General features: G+C 37.5%; 1 protein-coding gene across 1 annotated transcript; it reads right to left on the minus strand.

Moving 5' to 3' along the window:
* Positions 1-499: 499 nt before the first annotated feature.
* On the minus strand, positions 500-14,660 carry LOC131989639 (ephrin-B2a-like). The gene is made up of 5 exons (XM_059354934.1): positions 13,704-14,660; positions 12,015-12,298; positions 9,557-9,649; positions 3,939-4,049; positions 500-1,083 (listed from the first exon to the last, which is right to left on the minus strand). The coding sequence occupies exons 1-5, from the start codon at positions 13,808-13,810 to the stop codon at positions 689-691; spliced, it is 990 nt and encodes a 329-aa protein (XP_059210917.1). The 5' UTR covers positions 13,811-14,660; the 3' UTR covers positions 500-688.
* Positions 14,661-15,288: the final 628 nt, after the last annotated feature.

Raw genomic sequence — 15,288 nt, forward strand, 5'->3', positions numbered from 1 at the left:
TGATCGAGTGATCTTAAGTTAAAAATCTAAGAACATCCTAATTGAGAAAACCAAGAAGTTCCTCAGACATACGACAATTCTTAGGGAAAAATGGTGAATAGCATTTAAGAACATTTTTAGGGACATCTTATAACCCAGAATTTATATTTACAGAAACAAAAGTGTATCATTTTCGCTGTAAAATTTACCTTTTATAATATATATATTTTTACAGTTTTTAGAATTGAGGTTTATTTGATTAAATCCATCTAGTTCTGTTATATTCCAGGAAAGGCGAACACCTGGACAGCTGATATCTCCAACACTCGACAACTATAAACTACAAGTGAGAGAAAAAATATGTTAGTCTGGGGTGAACTGTCCCATAAAGTAAAGTACCTCAGAATGGTACTTATAGGCTAATGAACTTCCACTTGTATTTGCTGCACATTTCCAGACAAACTGAACACACTAAATGATGTTTTATGACATTTCCTCTCTGATTGTCTCTCTTTGCTTTATCAAGAAAACAGAATGGTTCAACAACATTTTGTGCACTTGTGACACAAGACTTAAAGTAAATCATCAGTGCAGAATCTCAGCTGTGACTTTTCTTCACACCCGCTAAGAACTTTAAAACTAAAGCGATATTAGAGTTGGTGTCCCAGCCCGTGTAGGATTATCACCCAAACACATCAGAGCAGCAACATTAGACTTTGTAGTAGATGTTGGTGGGACTCTGGGGCATTATCTCCTGAACTATGTACACAGGGGGCCCGTACTCGCCGCTCACACGCTCATAATGGCGGCAGAGCATGCTGTCAGAAGCCCGCAGAGGGAAGACGACGTCGCTGCGGTCCGAGCCGTTGTTGTCGCTGCCGATGCTGTCCCGCTTCGCCACGGCCAGAGTGTTGAGGGGCACGGAGGCAGCGGACTGCTGGTTATCTGGGACACAGCGGCGGTGACGGTGCCTCCACAGCACGACCAGCACAATTATGAGGAGCAGAAGGAGGATCACACCGCCGGACACAGCCCACATAAACAGTCTTGGCTCAGAGCCACCGTCGCCACTGGGGTTTGTTTGTCCTGCTTCTGAGCCCGAGTCTGTCAGACAGAAAAAAGGAGGAGAAACTGACATGAAAGAGTGAACTGGGACACAGAGATTTTAAAAACAATTCCTCTCAGTCTGCGTCCTGCTGCAGCCTGATCAGCGTGTGTTAACAGGACAAACCTCACCGGAGAATCGCTCTAATCTTTATCTTTAGAGTCTCACTGGTAAACAGCCTGTTGCATTTTCTCTGAAGGGACCAAAGAGTTATGATCAAACAGTGAATCTGTCCAATTATATGCATAAGCGTCTTACTGCATACTGTTTTAGCAGTTAGCATACATTAAAATTGCCAATTAAACTTCACAAGTAGACCTCAAAATGTTTTTTTTTTTCCCTTTGTGCATTGCATTGTGGGAGAGAAGTGCATTTAGTTTAGTTGTTGGTTTTGGTTTTAAATGTACTTTAAATGTACTTAGTCACTTTTCCAGTGTGAACTGTGGCCAAAAAAATTCATGATAACGATTTTGTGGCGTTATTTTTAGAAAATTTGATAGGTTAGGTTCATCTTTGAATTTGTTTGTTGTGCGCTTTGTTGACAATTTGGCTAAATAATCGTGATGTCTGAGTGTAGGGAGGGAGGCTACAGCCCCAGGGCCTCCACCATGGGGTGGGGGCTTTAAAAATTGAGAATAATTATGTAGGCTAATGAACACTCGACCGTAATGCACATGACGCTGCAATACAGTGACATCTGGTGGTAAAAGATGATAGGGATGGTCCCACATCTTTCATGTTGATACAAGGAAACAAAATCACACCAGATATATCCAACATGCAGCTTAGTAGACGGCACACAAAGCGACAGCCAAGACATCAACATATAGCCTAATAGTTAGTGACAATGAAGCGTTCACACCCAGGTGGTGCTCAGAAAAGGAAGAGAATCAAACAAAATAAATTATTCTCCGAGCCCTTGCCTAAGGTCAAAGACTTTTTCAGCTATTTTAAGGACGCAAACTATCCGACACCTGCTGCAGCATAGTGGATAATTGACTGTGTGCGTGTGTGGGTGAGTATATGTTGGCTCATTTACAAAAATGAAATGCACATATTTAATGGTATACATTGGTACACTGTATAACCCAACTGGTTGTTTCTACTTAAATATTTGAGTGTCCATGTTGCAAAATAATTTTATGTCAAGACAACAAAGACAACTGAGTTAACTCAAATTAATCTCACTATTTGACTCAATATTTAAGGTTAAAACGACTTTTTGCACAAATCTTTGTTGTACTGAAAAGGAAAAACTAGTTATGATAACAGACAAGCAACATTGGGTTTTACAGTGTACATACAATGGTACAAATAAATGGCACAGAGCCAAAGGTTACCTTGTATCAAGTTTTTATAGGTAAAATATAGTGTATCAACCATTTAGGGATGGGGGGCCTCATAAAGTTCTGTAGCCCAGGGGCCTCCAGTGATGTTAATGCACCCCTGGTCACTCAGTAGTTTCACATAGCCAGACCTATTTCAGTGCTGGAGCTGAACCTACATACAGCATCCTGCTGCCGTAAAGACTCATTCAAGCACCAAATTCATAAGTCAAAATAGTCCTACACAATTTACCAATGGTTTGGTAAGGGTTTTTTTAAGGAACAGTATCACAAACACGGTAAAGCAGTCAGAAGGTATTGAGAGACAAACTAACACATTTTCTACAATAATAATGAAACTACAGCATATCTCCAGCCTTGTAGTTGTTAAAGTCAAAGAAATCTTTCAGCCCCAAAATGATCATTTCTTTAACAATTACTCACTCCACATTAACCCTCTGAGTCACCGACATGATTTCTTAATGGCATCACAGCATAAGAACTAAAGTACTGGCTTCAAACTCAATGCCAGTTTTTATTTGATGATGATAAGCCAAGTAAAACCAGAGATAAAGTCAAATGAATTTCGTATAAAAATATAGAACTAGAGGTTACCTTCATTTTACCTCTTATATGTTCATTTTGAAACATTTGTTCAAATTTGCAACATTTAAAAGTTTTCACTGAGCATAATTGTGGTGTGTTTTGGGTTCAAAAGGTTGATCTAGTATGACAAAATGAAAAAAATAGTTAGTTAGTTAGGAAGCTTAGTATTGTCTGTTTTGTTTGGTAGATTTAGCTGAATCTTATTTTCCAGTTAGTGATTGACTTGTGTTTGTTACTTTGGCCTTGGGGACCCTGAAGATTTGCTTGCTTCCTTTTTTCTGTGGTGTTTAGTTGGTTATCTTTGTTTATTGATTTGCATGTAAATAAATATGATCATTGTTAAACATAGTGTCCCAGCAGCCATTTTTCTGCCTAGTTTTGGGTTTACTCTGTATGTTACTTCCTGTGTCCCCTAGACATCAAACTAAGGTCGTATCACAAGATAAAGATTTTTTTAAATGGTATATACAGGCCGAATTAAAATGATTCAGAAACAGGGAAAATAGCCAAAAGGAAATCCAGAAGGTTAACTTGAATTCATGAAATAAACTGTTTTTCTCCAATGTCTCCATGGTGTAAAAGAAAATGCAAAGATCGAGAAAGTTCTTGACGAATGGAAGTAAATGGGTTTCATGTTTAAAAACAGCAGAACTATTAAAACAGCTCTTTCCAAACTTTCACACAACTCATGCAGTATAATCCAAGTCGTTTATCTGTCATGTGCTCAGGATTTCCCTAACAAAACAAAAAAGAGTGAGTAGTTGATCTACAAATTATCATTTTGGTCGTAAATTATTCCTTTGTAGACTAAAACATGCAAAAATATAACAATATCCCCTTAATTGTAAAAATTCTAAAGATCAGAGTGTCCGAACTCTAATAATAAACATTATCCAGTTAATGTTTTAGCTTCGTCTTCATACCAGTTTTGTTTTTTACGTCCTTTTCTTTCGCAGGCGGGTCCTTGGACTTTGGTCGTGTGGGTGGGAATCTGGTGGGGGACTCCTGGAGGGTTGAAGGTGGATCTGATGAGCCTGGACAATAAAACAGAACACAACTTATATAACTAATAGCAGCTCACATCTCCTCCTTTGCCATTCCTGTGTGGGCGGGGTTATGTCATGTTAAAATGTTCCTGTAACACTAATGATGTCTGCTGAATCAAAGCAAGAAGATGTTTTTTTTCTTTAGCTGATTATTTTACACAGACAGTCATTCAGGTAAAAATGCATCACAGAGGAAGTTGAAAAAACATTTTCTAACCTAATTAGACCACAAAAAGCTGTTTTCTGAGTCACAGCTGGGACTCTTGTTTCTTCCTTGACTGGAAAAACTCTCACTAACTCTTTCACTTTCTCCGCCCACACATTAAAAACTGAATGCGGCCAATTCAAATTCTTCTCCGGGGATTTTCTGAAAGGAATTTTGGGGAAAAGGGGCACTCCACCGATTCTTACAGATGATAATGTTTTCTGTAGCTCAGCAGAAAATTTGACTGGATGATGATAACGTGTCTGAAACGTGTCATTCAGCCCAGCAATGCAGCCATTGGTATCTGGAAACCACTTCTTTTTTCTTAAGTGATGAAGCAATATCGTCAAAAATAATTAAAATTAAAATAATCGCCTAACTCATTTTTTTTCAAGTTTTGCAGGAAACACAAAAAACTTCACCAAAAGTGTAACATATGACATTTATTGATCATTTCACTCAAAAAGGATGTAACAAAGGATGGCTATTGGCATAGTAATAACACTGTGTGTAAATTATGTAACTTAAGAGAAATAAATGACTTGGGTAATTTTTTGAACATGCCTTTGTGACTTAAGCAAGATATGGTAACACTTTATTTTGAAGGTGTCTACATAAGAGTCACACAAGCCTGTCAGAAACATGACAAGTATCATGAGCATTAATGTTACTTCAAAGTGTCATTAATGTTCATGACACATCCCATGTTTATGACAGGCTCATGTCACTCTTATGTAGACATCTACAAAATAAAGTGTTACCATATCTTGCTTAAGTCACAAAGGCATGTTCAAAAAATGCCTAAGTCACATTTTATTTTGACTAAATAATAAATCAGCTTAAGTCACACACTTGACATAGGCCATTATCTTAAAGGGGTAAAATCACATAATCTGATCAACTGAGGATGTAGGAGATTCTACCATAGGTGACAGGCATCATGAGGAGATGATTTAGGCAAAAAAAACAATTGTGACAAAAAATGACTGAGGCGATTATTTTAACAGTGTGAAGATATGATGTTAAAAGTAGAGCCCGACAGATTTCGACGTTTGACAGATAATATCGGCCAATATTGGCCTATCAAAGCTACTAAAGGCCTGTCATATCGGTGTGTATGCTGTCCGAAATGTGCCGCTATGGAACTTTTTTAACACAATATATAATGCAGAAAATTTTGCTTGGCATGATTTAGAAATGGTGTAAGCTATTATTTTTTAAAATTCTTTTTAAATAGTTAGAAATTGACTGAAACTGAACAGTACTGATGTTTATTTAGTGATTTATTTTGATTCCTATTTATTCTTTATCTTCTCAGTTATCATTTAAAGAATTGTCTGACAATGTTTTTATATTGTATAATTATTTTTGTATTGTATAATAATGTTAAATATTAATTAATAGAGTCTTTTGTTTCAGAAAGTGGCTATCTGGGTATCTTTACACAGTGGTGGAAAATCAGTGCACACTCCACATAAAAAAAAGGTATTTTTTTCATTCCAGCTAAAAAAAAGAGACTATATTGGCCACCATATCGGTTATCAATTAATTTATCCCCTCTAAAATCAGTATCAGCATCTGTCTTTAAAATCCCATATGGGTCGGGTTCTTTTTAAAAGCCATGTAAATCCACCACCAGGTGGATGGGACCAGCAAACCAAGAACTTTATTTATTGAATTGTGAGCAGTTACACCAAAGCAACTTCCACACTAAACCTCTCCCATAGTTCCAAAGAAAAAAGCAAACATTGAATACAAATTCATGGTCCAGTCTGCCCCAGTAATCATCTCACAACCTCTCCCAGTTATCCTGTGACCCTCTGTAGGGGTCTGAGCCTGATGTTGGGAACCTTTGACCTGCATCAGGTGTTCTTTAAACCTGCCATCATGTGTTCATGTTGTTAATAATCACTGATACTTTTAAACGTAAAACAACTTTTAAAATCTTTTTAATCTGGCTTTAATGTGTTGTCTTATTATTAGCATCTTATTAACTTTCTATCACAATTTTATACTTGTTTTATTTATTAGCTTTTATCTGTTTTACCTATATTTTATTAATAGTACATGTTTATTTTTAATTCTAATTATCGTATATATATAGATAGATAGATAGATAGATAGATAGATAGATAGATAGATAGATAGATAGATAGATAGATAGATAGACAGACAGATAGATATACAATAATTAGAGAGATTAAAAAGATCCTTCACTCCTACAGCCATTAGGCTTTGTAATTCTTCAATAATTTACAGAAGAGCTAACAGATGAACTGAACTTCCCCTCAGGGATAAATAAAGTAATTTTGATTTGATTTGATTTGATATATAATCTGTTATCATTTTTATTTACTCATATTTTCATTACTCAGCATGCATTAGTCTCCATGTCCTTTTATTACAAATTTTTTATTTGAATTTTCTATTACACTTGAGCTGTTTGAAAAGTGCTATATAAATAAAATTTGATTGATTGATTGAATCCAATGTTAATTCTATTATTTTTGCACTCTGTACCATTGCATTACTGTGTTTCTGTTTACACTTTACAGAAATCGAGTGTCTGTTGTTGAATGAAGTCAGATTCCTTCTCAACAAACAGAAACATAAAATCATCAAAACAAGCTCCACCTCTCCCCCGACATTTATAAACTGGATGAGGAATGTTATGAGCTTTTTACACTTGGAGAAAATTAGATATACAAGACGTAACGATACAGAAAAGTTTGTTAAAACCTGGGGACCCTTGGTCTTTTTCGTTTCTCTGAGACCTGATGAGTTCTCAACTCTTACACAAGATAATCACACATATTGCCCCATAAAAAAATCTGTCTGCCTTGAGATAAACAAACAGTGTCCTTCCTTTATTTATTTTTAATATAATTTTTTTGCTGTTTTTCTCTTTCTACCTGCACTCTTATTCACTTTTAGCATCCCACTTTCTTTTAAATTGTAACGCTAATCTTATTTATACTGTATTTACAATCCTCTCCTCTTTTAATGTTTATATTGAACTAATGGGTTTGCTGCTTTTTTATTATTATTATTTTAATTCCCTATTGGTTGTTTTACAGTTGTTGCCATGCCCTTTTAGTTTAAGAGCCAGAGGTAGAGGAAGGGGCTTGTGGGAAGTATATTGCCTTGTAAATTACTTTTAATGTATTCTTACTTTTTTACTGTTGAAAAACCAATAAAGGGATCTTTAAGAAGAAAAAAAAACTAGCTCCATCTCAACCAGCTACAGCAATAAAATACTGTTCGCACATTGATGCATCAATATTAACAATCTAATAATGGAACAGATGACAAAAGTTTGGAAGCAACTTAAATGTTCTGTTCACAATGGCTTTCTTAAACACCAGTATGGATTCTTTGGATTTTTGGATGTGTTTACCTCCAGACCATTGGTGAATGAATGTTAACAAAAGAAAATAAGTTTTAGGGTTGGGAAGATTTGCAAGAGTCACAACTGTGCAAAAGTAAAACAAAACAAATCACAGTTTGCATTTTTCTCTTTAGCTCTTTGGCTTTTAAAAGATTGGATACAAAAATCCCAATAAATCTCAACTGTGATCATATCTCCGACAAAAGAAACAAGAGTACAGATTTATACATTAAGGAAAGAAGGATACACAATGTCTAATCAATAAGAAACCCAAAGACCTGATCATTATAGTCGAAATGTGTTCTAATAAGTGACTCTTTATATAATAGTCATGTTTATTTTGTTGCAAATAGCAATGATGATCTTTTTTTGTACAAATTTGATTGAGCTTCAGAACTTTTGGCCTGTAGTGTATGATTGTTCTTTTGCTGATAATACTCATGCAGGACATTTACTTGACTTTGACTTGACTTGTTTTTACATGGCTTTATTGGTACTTTTACTTTAGTAAAGGATCTGAATACATTTTAAACCTCCACTTTTTAATAATCCATGGAAGTGTAATGCTAAAACTGTCCCTTTAAGTAGAGTTGGGAGTTTGAAGGAGAATATGAAGGCCTGCAAAAACCAACACAGAATACCTGCAGGGATTTATTTAACACTAAAGATTAATATCATGCACTGTGTGCAAAGTACAAAGAAATTTTGTCTCTTGAGAAATAATTCAGAAGTTTTCATTTAATTTATTGATATAATCAACATTTCTGTATGTTGAAGTTTTAGCCAGACAGCCGGCCTTACTTCCAGCTGCACTCTTTTAAGTCCTCACCACTTGTGTTCCTTTGATTTTATACATCATATTTAACATGAATGTACAAAATAATGTGTTTCAATTTTTAGTTTTAAAATGCAAATGCAAATCTAAACAGGGGAGTCGTGCCACCAGCGGAGATCTCAACACGAGACTGGAAACTGCAGGACTTTTAATATATGCAGAGATTAGCACGAGATTACAACTAAATCTGAGTTATTAATGTTTTCCGTTGCTGTTAAAAGGTTTGTTTACATGAGGAGCGGTTTGTAAACACAGCAGGAAAACAGCCCCATATTTTCAGTTATGATCAGTTGAGAAAACGCACAAAATGCTTATTTTTCATCTCCAATTCTTGAATAATTTATATGAATAATACTTCACATTTCTGAGGTCAAAAAATATCATTTTGGAGCTTTTAACAGATTTAAAGTTTTTAGCAACACACACAGAAACACAGCATCTGTTTAATTTATTGGATCGTGTGCAGCCCAAAACTAACAAGCACTATAAATTCTTATTTCTTCACATAAAAGGATAACCTGCTAATAAAATGACAAATGACACTGCCATAATATGGTATCGATAGTAATAATATGTTTCTATGTGAATATTGTATCACAGAGAAATTTATCCTCAGGACATTTAAAGTAATGGCAGTGAATATGTTCAAAATCTGCTTTATTAAATTTTAATGTATGTGATAAGAGCATAAAATGATATAAAAAGGACCACTGGCTATTCTGATGTTAATACAGGGGGGAAAAAAAGATTATTGATGGCCGCAGCCAGTCCAAAGGATCGCATGCAGGATAATACTGATGGCCTTAAGCTGCCAGTGGTTTGAATTAGAGATTTGAGATAATTCACGCCAGCAATCTCTCTTCAAGAGAAAGAATAGATGGTCGAGATTATCTGACCACTTAATAACTCCAGCGACGAGGTGATATTATTGCATTACTCATACAATAACCAGAGTGAAACTATACGTGGTGTTCCTTTAATAATGTTTGTCAGAGATCTGTGTGTCTCCTTCAGTCACACACTCGGCTTTACACACACGCTGGCACACGCTCACACAAAGTACTTACTTTGGCCGACTCTCAGCACCAGCTTCATGGATTTGGTTTTGCACACCCCTCCATTAGTATTATCCAGACCCTGCAGAGAGCCTGCAGAGGTGGCTGGCATGCAGAGACAGAGGAGGCACATGTTAAAGTATTGTTAAACATTTTATATTTCATGCGATCATCAGAATGCAACTGTAAAGCAATGCACAGTTCAACAAGCTGCACAGTTTCTTTATGATTTCTGCAGGTTCCTGAATGTCCATCACAGAGGCAACAGGATGCAGACACACATTTACACACATTAATACAAAGATTTCTGTTTTATTATTATTTTGTTTCTCTTTATCATTTTGATTTTTTTGTTATTTCCTGTCATTTTTTAAATAGTTTAGTTTACTTTAGATTAGTTTAGTTTAGTTTAGTTTTTATTCATTATGTATCTCTTTGGCATCTTTTGTGTGTTTTTTGGTATTTTTATTTTATTTTTTGTCTGTTTTTTGTCTGGGTTTTTCGGTTTCTATCACTTTGTAGTAATTTTGTGCAATTTGTCATTTAAAAGAAAGATTGTTTTATTGTGTCTCTTTGTAGTCATTTTTGTGTCTTTCTGGTTGTTGTTGTTGTTGTTGTTGTTTTTGTCTTAAGTCATTTTGTGTCTTTCCTGTAGGTGTGTCCACCTTCTGGTCGGTTGGTCGACACGCTCTTATCTGACAAATTCTCACAGGTCGCACAATGAAGTGTTACTTTCAGAACTTGTTTCCCAGCTGAAAACACCAGGTGCTCTTCTGAAAATGCTCGGCTAAAAGTGCTAGAGAGCGTTGAAGGGGCTGCAGCTCAGCTGGTTTGCTATGATAAAAAATATCCACAGAAGTAAAAATGTCAGCAGAGCACTAGCTCTGGAAAAAAGATCGGGCTAAAGCAGGAGAGAGGACGGACCCAGCACCGGCCTTTTAGGCCAGCAGAATTAATTTCTCCTCTTCTGTTGCTGTTGTTCGGTGTCTGACAGTGACCAGTTTTAAATGGCCCAAAGTTGAACATTTATCGACTCTCAGCGACCAGAAATTAACACCAAATGTGCAGCGCTCAGCACAGAATAAATGCTCAGTATCTCGTCACGCTGCAGATGTAAAGGATTAAAAATAATACGCTTGCTTTAGGAAAAAAAAAAAACCTTTGGTGGACACACAACGTGTCCTCAGTGGCTTTTAGTTAATCTAAAGAAAACATGCTGATTGATCAAGCCAATTGATTGGTTTAAGATTAATATTTCAGTTGATCAAGGTTTCCTTTGATTCACTATATCTCAAATTCATTTTTTGTTTTCAGTCATTTTTCATCCCTTTTGGTCGTTTCATTTGTGGTCATTTTGCGTTTCTTCATAGCCAGTACGTATATGTCTCTTCTAAGTGACATTTTGCAGGTAAGGGCCTGAAGGGCCCCTGGTACATTGGGCCCCTGGACCCATGCCCAGTAGGCCTGTTCAGTAGTGCGTCCATTCAGAAATGTGTTCAAAACAGTCTTTAGATAATCAGACGTGTAAACATGGTGGAAGCATCTCAGGCTGCATGAAAAAATTATTAATTAGTTGTTTGTTATTGTTGAAAAAAATGTCTTCATATTGCTGGTTTTGTCTGATCAACAGCCCAAAAAAATCAAAAGATATTTAGTTGTTTGGCACATATAAGACAAACAAAAATAATCTATTTAGGAATGTCTAGCTTTTTCCAATGACATAAACTATAAATCATATACCAAAATAGCTGCAAATCAATTTTCTTGCTGCACTGACTGATTGTTGCTGCTCTAAATACAAAATGTGCCGCGGACAAAGTGACTAAATAAGTTTTGATTTTAACTAACATTGAAATAGCTAAATATATTCATGCGCAAACACACACACACACACACACCAAGAACTCTTGTTCACCCCGTCACTCCCACACACACACACACACACACACACACACACATACACACACACACACACACACACACACACACACACACACACACAGACTTGTTAGCAGCATTTAGGTCAGATAACAACATCTCACAGTCTACAAGCCACGTTGCCATGAAAGCTCCCATCAAATCTGCCTGATGCTGTAAAAGCCTTGTGTGATTTGGGGCATGTAAGCCCTTGGAATCACACTGGCCTGCCAGAGCAAAGTGTGCTGTCAGAGCGTGGCGAGGTGGACGAGGCTACATGGTCAGACTTGCTCTCTATCTCATGCATCACTTGCCACTAAGATGCTGGTTCAACCGACAGCGGCCCAATAACGAGGCCACAATTTTTGATTCTCACGCAAACTGACAAAGTGAGAGGGAGACGAGGATGACGGCTTCCTCTTCCAGCAGCAAAAAAACCCCGAAACAGTTGCTAGCATTGATTTGAATCCACCTGTAGGAACCAGCAGCTTGTGTCTCTGCTCTACTGATTTCAAAGGGTTCATGAGTAGTGAGGTTGCACGCAGTGACTCACAGGTGATATAATAGTCCCTCCCCTTGAGGAACTCCAGACCCCACAGGTTGGGGCTGAACTCCTGGAACTTGAACGTGAACTTTACGTCCCGGTGAGGTTTGTCACAGTTCAGCAGCGGCGTGTCCGTCTTGTCGATGGTGCAGCTCTCCATCTGGCTCCTGGAGACCAGGTACACTCGGTAGAACTCCTCCTTCTCCCCCGAGGAGGCGTCCGCCCGGGGACACACGATGTCCATCTTGTCCCCGATCTGTGGATACAGGACCAGACCCTGACCTGGACTGAATCTGAGGATGAGTGAAAAGACACGGAGTGAAGCATTGTTGTTTTATTGTCTCTTTTGAACACAAAGTGGCAAATGTTTATGATCAATCCCAAAGAAAATTGTCTAAAAAAATGTCTAATTAACAGATATGAGCTTTAAACAAGATCCTTTTGTTGTGAAAGCTCTAAAACCTCCTGGTGAAGAAAGACAGCAGTTGACGTCTTTAAGAAACAGGCCAAAACTAAAAGATGTTCATTTTAAGATGAAATGATTAGTTGGTTAATCAATTAGCGGATAAGCAGTAAGTTATAATGTAGAATAAATTGTAGGAGAGCTGAGAAAATTGTGATTACTTTCAGGTCTATAAGATAGAGACCCTCCTTTTTACCATAATTCATTTCCTTTGTTTCATTGTTTCTGATCTGTCTGCTTTGACTGTTTTCATCATTTGTTTCTGTGTAATCTGTAAAGCACTTTTGGTTGCTAAAAATATAAATAAACATATCTTGCCTTGGATAATTGATTAATCACGAGTCATTTTTCAAGCAAAATTTTTTAAAAATCTGCTTTTTCAGCTTGGCAGTTGTGAAGATTTGATGCTTTTCTTTGTGTTATGTGACAGTCAAACTGAATATATTTTGGGTTTTGGAATGTTTCTCAAACAAATCTTGCACTTGAGGAATTTGTGATGGGTGATTTACACAATATTCTGACATTTTCTAGATCAAGAAAATGAATCAAATGATGGAGAAAGAAATCAGCAAAGGAAAATAACTGAAAATTGACATTTTTAGGCTGATACCAATGTTAAGACAACCAATGCCCATATGGATCTTTTTTATTTAGCGAGTGTAAAACTGATGCCATACATCATAGACATCATCCACTGCCATCTGCAAATGTCACCTTATTTCGGCTGATAGTCGGACGATGCCGGATGAATCTGTGCATCCCATTGCAGCCCTGTTTAAACTACAATGATATCCAAACTGATTTCACTTTATTTTAAACATTCAATCCAACAGACCATCATCAGAGCTTGCACACATGTGAGACTGAAAGCCTAAAAAAGTGAAACTGTGCACAGATCTGAGTGTGCAGACATCTTTTCTGTATCAGTTTGGACTCATTGATGCTTCCAGCACCTTAGCTGAGATTAAGTGGAGCGGTGCATCCTGCATAATTTAAAATGATGTAAAACCTCACATTGCAGAAGCTGGAATCACTGAATAATTTTTGCTCTTTGCATGACTTTAAAAAGACTATTTTCTGTGATTTATGGACTGATTGTTTAGCTCATTTGACATATGACAACTATGTGATGATTTTGCAGTAAAAAGGTTTAACCTCCACTGACTGACTTGATCAATAGGACACACTAAAAGGACAGAAAGTTGCAGCATCTCTGAAAGTGCTCCATCACTTACTTGGTGTTGGAGCTGCTCCAGTGGACAGACTCCAGAGTGACTGCACGACATGAGCTAATGATGGCCAGCAGGATCACGGCAGCGCAGCTCCATGTGATTCTCCCCATCACAGGAATAAACGGCGGCGGCTCGGTATCATAAAACAGAGACGTGTTGCCTGTGCATGTCTCCGGCGGCTCCAGGTGCGCGCAGAGGACACATTCCGGAGTGAAATCCCACCGAGCTGCAGCTGAATGAGGGTTTCCACATTGTGCGTAATTGGCTAGAAAATCATTCGTGTGACGAAATCCATGTATTGAGGACAGAGATTGTGTGGAGTATTTCAGTCATCAGCTGACTGACCGGTCCGCCCATTCACAGACTCAGGAGAGGAGTAGGGGAGACCGGGGCTGCGTGGAACAGGAAGATACTGAGAGAAATATTAGGATTTTAAAAATGGTTGAATTGTAGAGGTTTGCTATATTCTCTCAACACATTTAATATACTAGTTCTAAAGAATAATAACAAAATTAAATAAAAAGGCTTTTTTAATTTGGTGGAAATGCAAGGTTGGTTATGTCCTCCCACAGCTTTATTTGTCACGGATCAGGGCGGACCCCAGGACCGCTTCTAGGCAGCATATATGAGGGGGCAGTCAGAAATGTGAAGGGGGCATCATGTGGACACATCATGCTCCAGCACTTTTTTTTCTGTGCTTATAGTAACGATGCTTTCTTCATTGAAAGGGGTCTATGTGTCCAACCCCAACCTGGAGAAGTGGATTGCACTTTGTCAGGTCTCTACCTTCAGACCTGTCCAGACTAAGCTCCTGCTGGTTTAGCTCTTAAGGTCACTGAGGCACAGAAACCCCCCCCGACCACAATAAGGTGGCAACCCCTCAGGGGGGGAAACTGAAAAACAAAAATAAAATAAAACATCCTTCATCCAGACTTCAACCAACAATCGTGTATCTTGTATCCCTTTTTCGGCAGATTTTTCCGCTACTGCAGATAATTTTGTCAAATTGTAATGTATATTAATGTTTTGAGTATATTACAATGTGCCTTGACAACTTCTAAAATTTTGATTTGAGAGAAGCCATTTATTTAAGGGGGCTCGGGCCCCTCTTGCCCCTGCGTAGAGCCGGCAGAGGCAGGAGTTAGACAAAAAAGCTTTACTTAAACAAAAGCAAAGTTCCAGGCAAAGGTACAGATACATCAGGCAGGTCGATAACAGGAAGCAGGCAAAGGTCAAAAATCCAAAATAAAAAAAACAAGTAATCAAATGCGTGCTACAGAGCAGAGCACTAACTAAGATCTGGCAGTGAGGCAGAGGAACTGACAGGCTTAAATAGGGGGAAGTAATGAGCTTCAGGTGTGTGGCTGAATGAGCAGGAGGAGTGAGTGCAGGGGGAGGAGTTAAGGGAGCGAAAATTTCCACAGGGACCATGACATTATTAACCAGTTGTAAAAAATAAATAAATAAAATGAAAAAAATCATCATAACTGTGACAGTGACTTAATATTTTAAATAATTTAATTTAATTAATTTTTAGTTGGTTGATCCTCTCAATCTCTAGAGATTAGATAGATAGATAGATAGATAG

Source organism: Centropristis striata, chromosome 2, assembly GCF_030273125.1.
Source record: "Centropristis striata isolate RG_2023a ecotype Rhode Island chromosome 2, C.striata_1.0, whole genome shotgun sequence".
Taxonomy (NCBI): domain Eukaryota; kingdom Metazoa; phylum Chordata; class Actinopteri; order Perciformes; family Serranidae; genus Centropristis; species Centropristis striata.

Excerpts from the sequence above, each read along its gene's own strand:
- LOC131989639 (XM_059354934.1), bottom strand. The coding sequence starts at position 13,810 with ATGGGGAGAATCACATGGAGCTGCGCTGCCGTGATCCTGCTGGCCATC. Across the intron at positions 9,650-12,014 it reads GAGGGACTATTATATCACCT|CCACCTCTGCAGGCTCTCTG; the intron begins GTGAGTCACTGC and ends TCTGCATGCCAG. Across the intron at positions 1,084-3,938 it reads GGACGTAAAAAACAAAACTG|ACTCGGGCTCAGAAGCAGGA; the intron begins GTATGAAGACGA and ends TCTGTCTGACAG.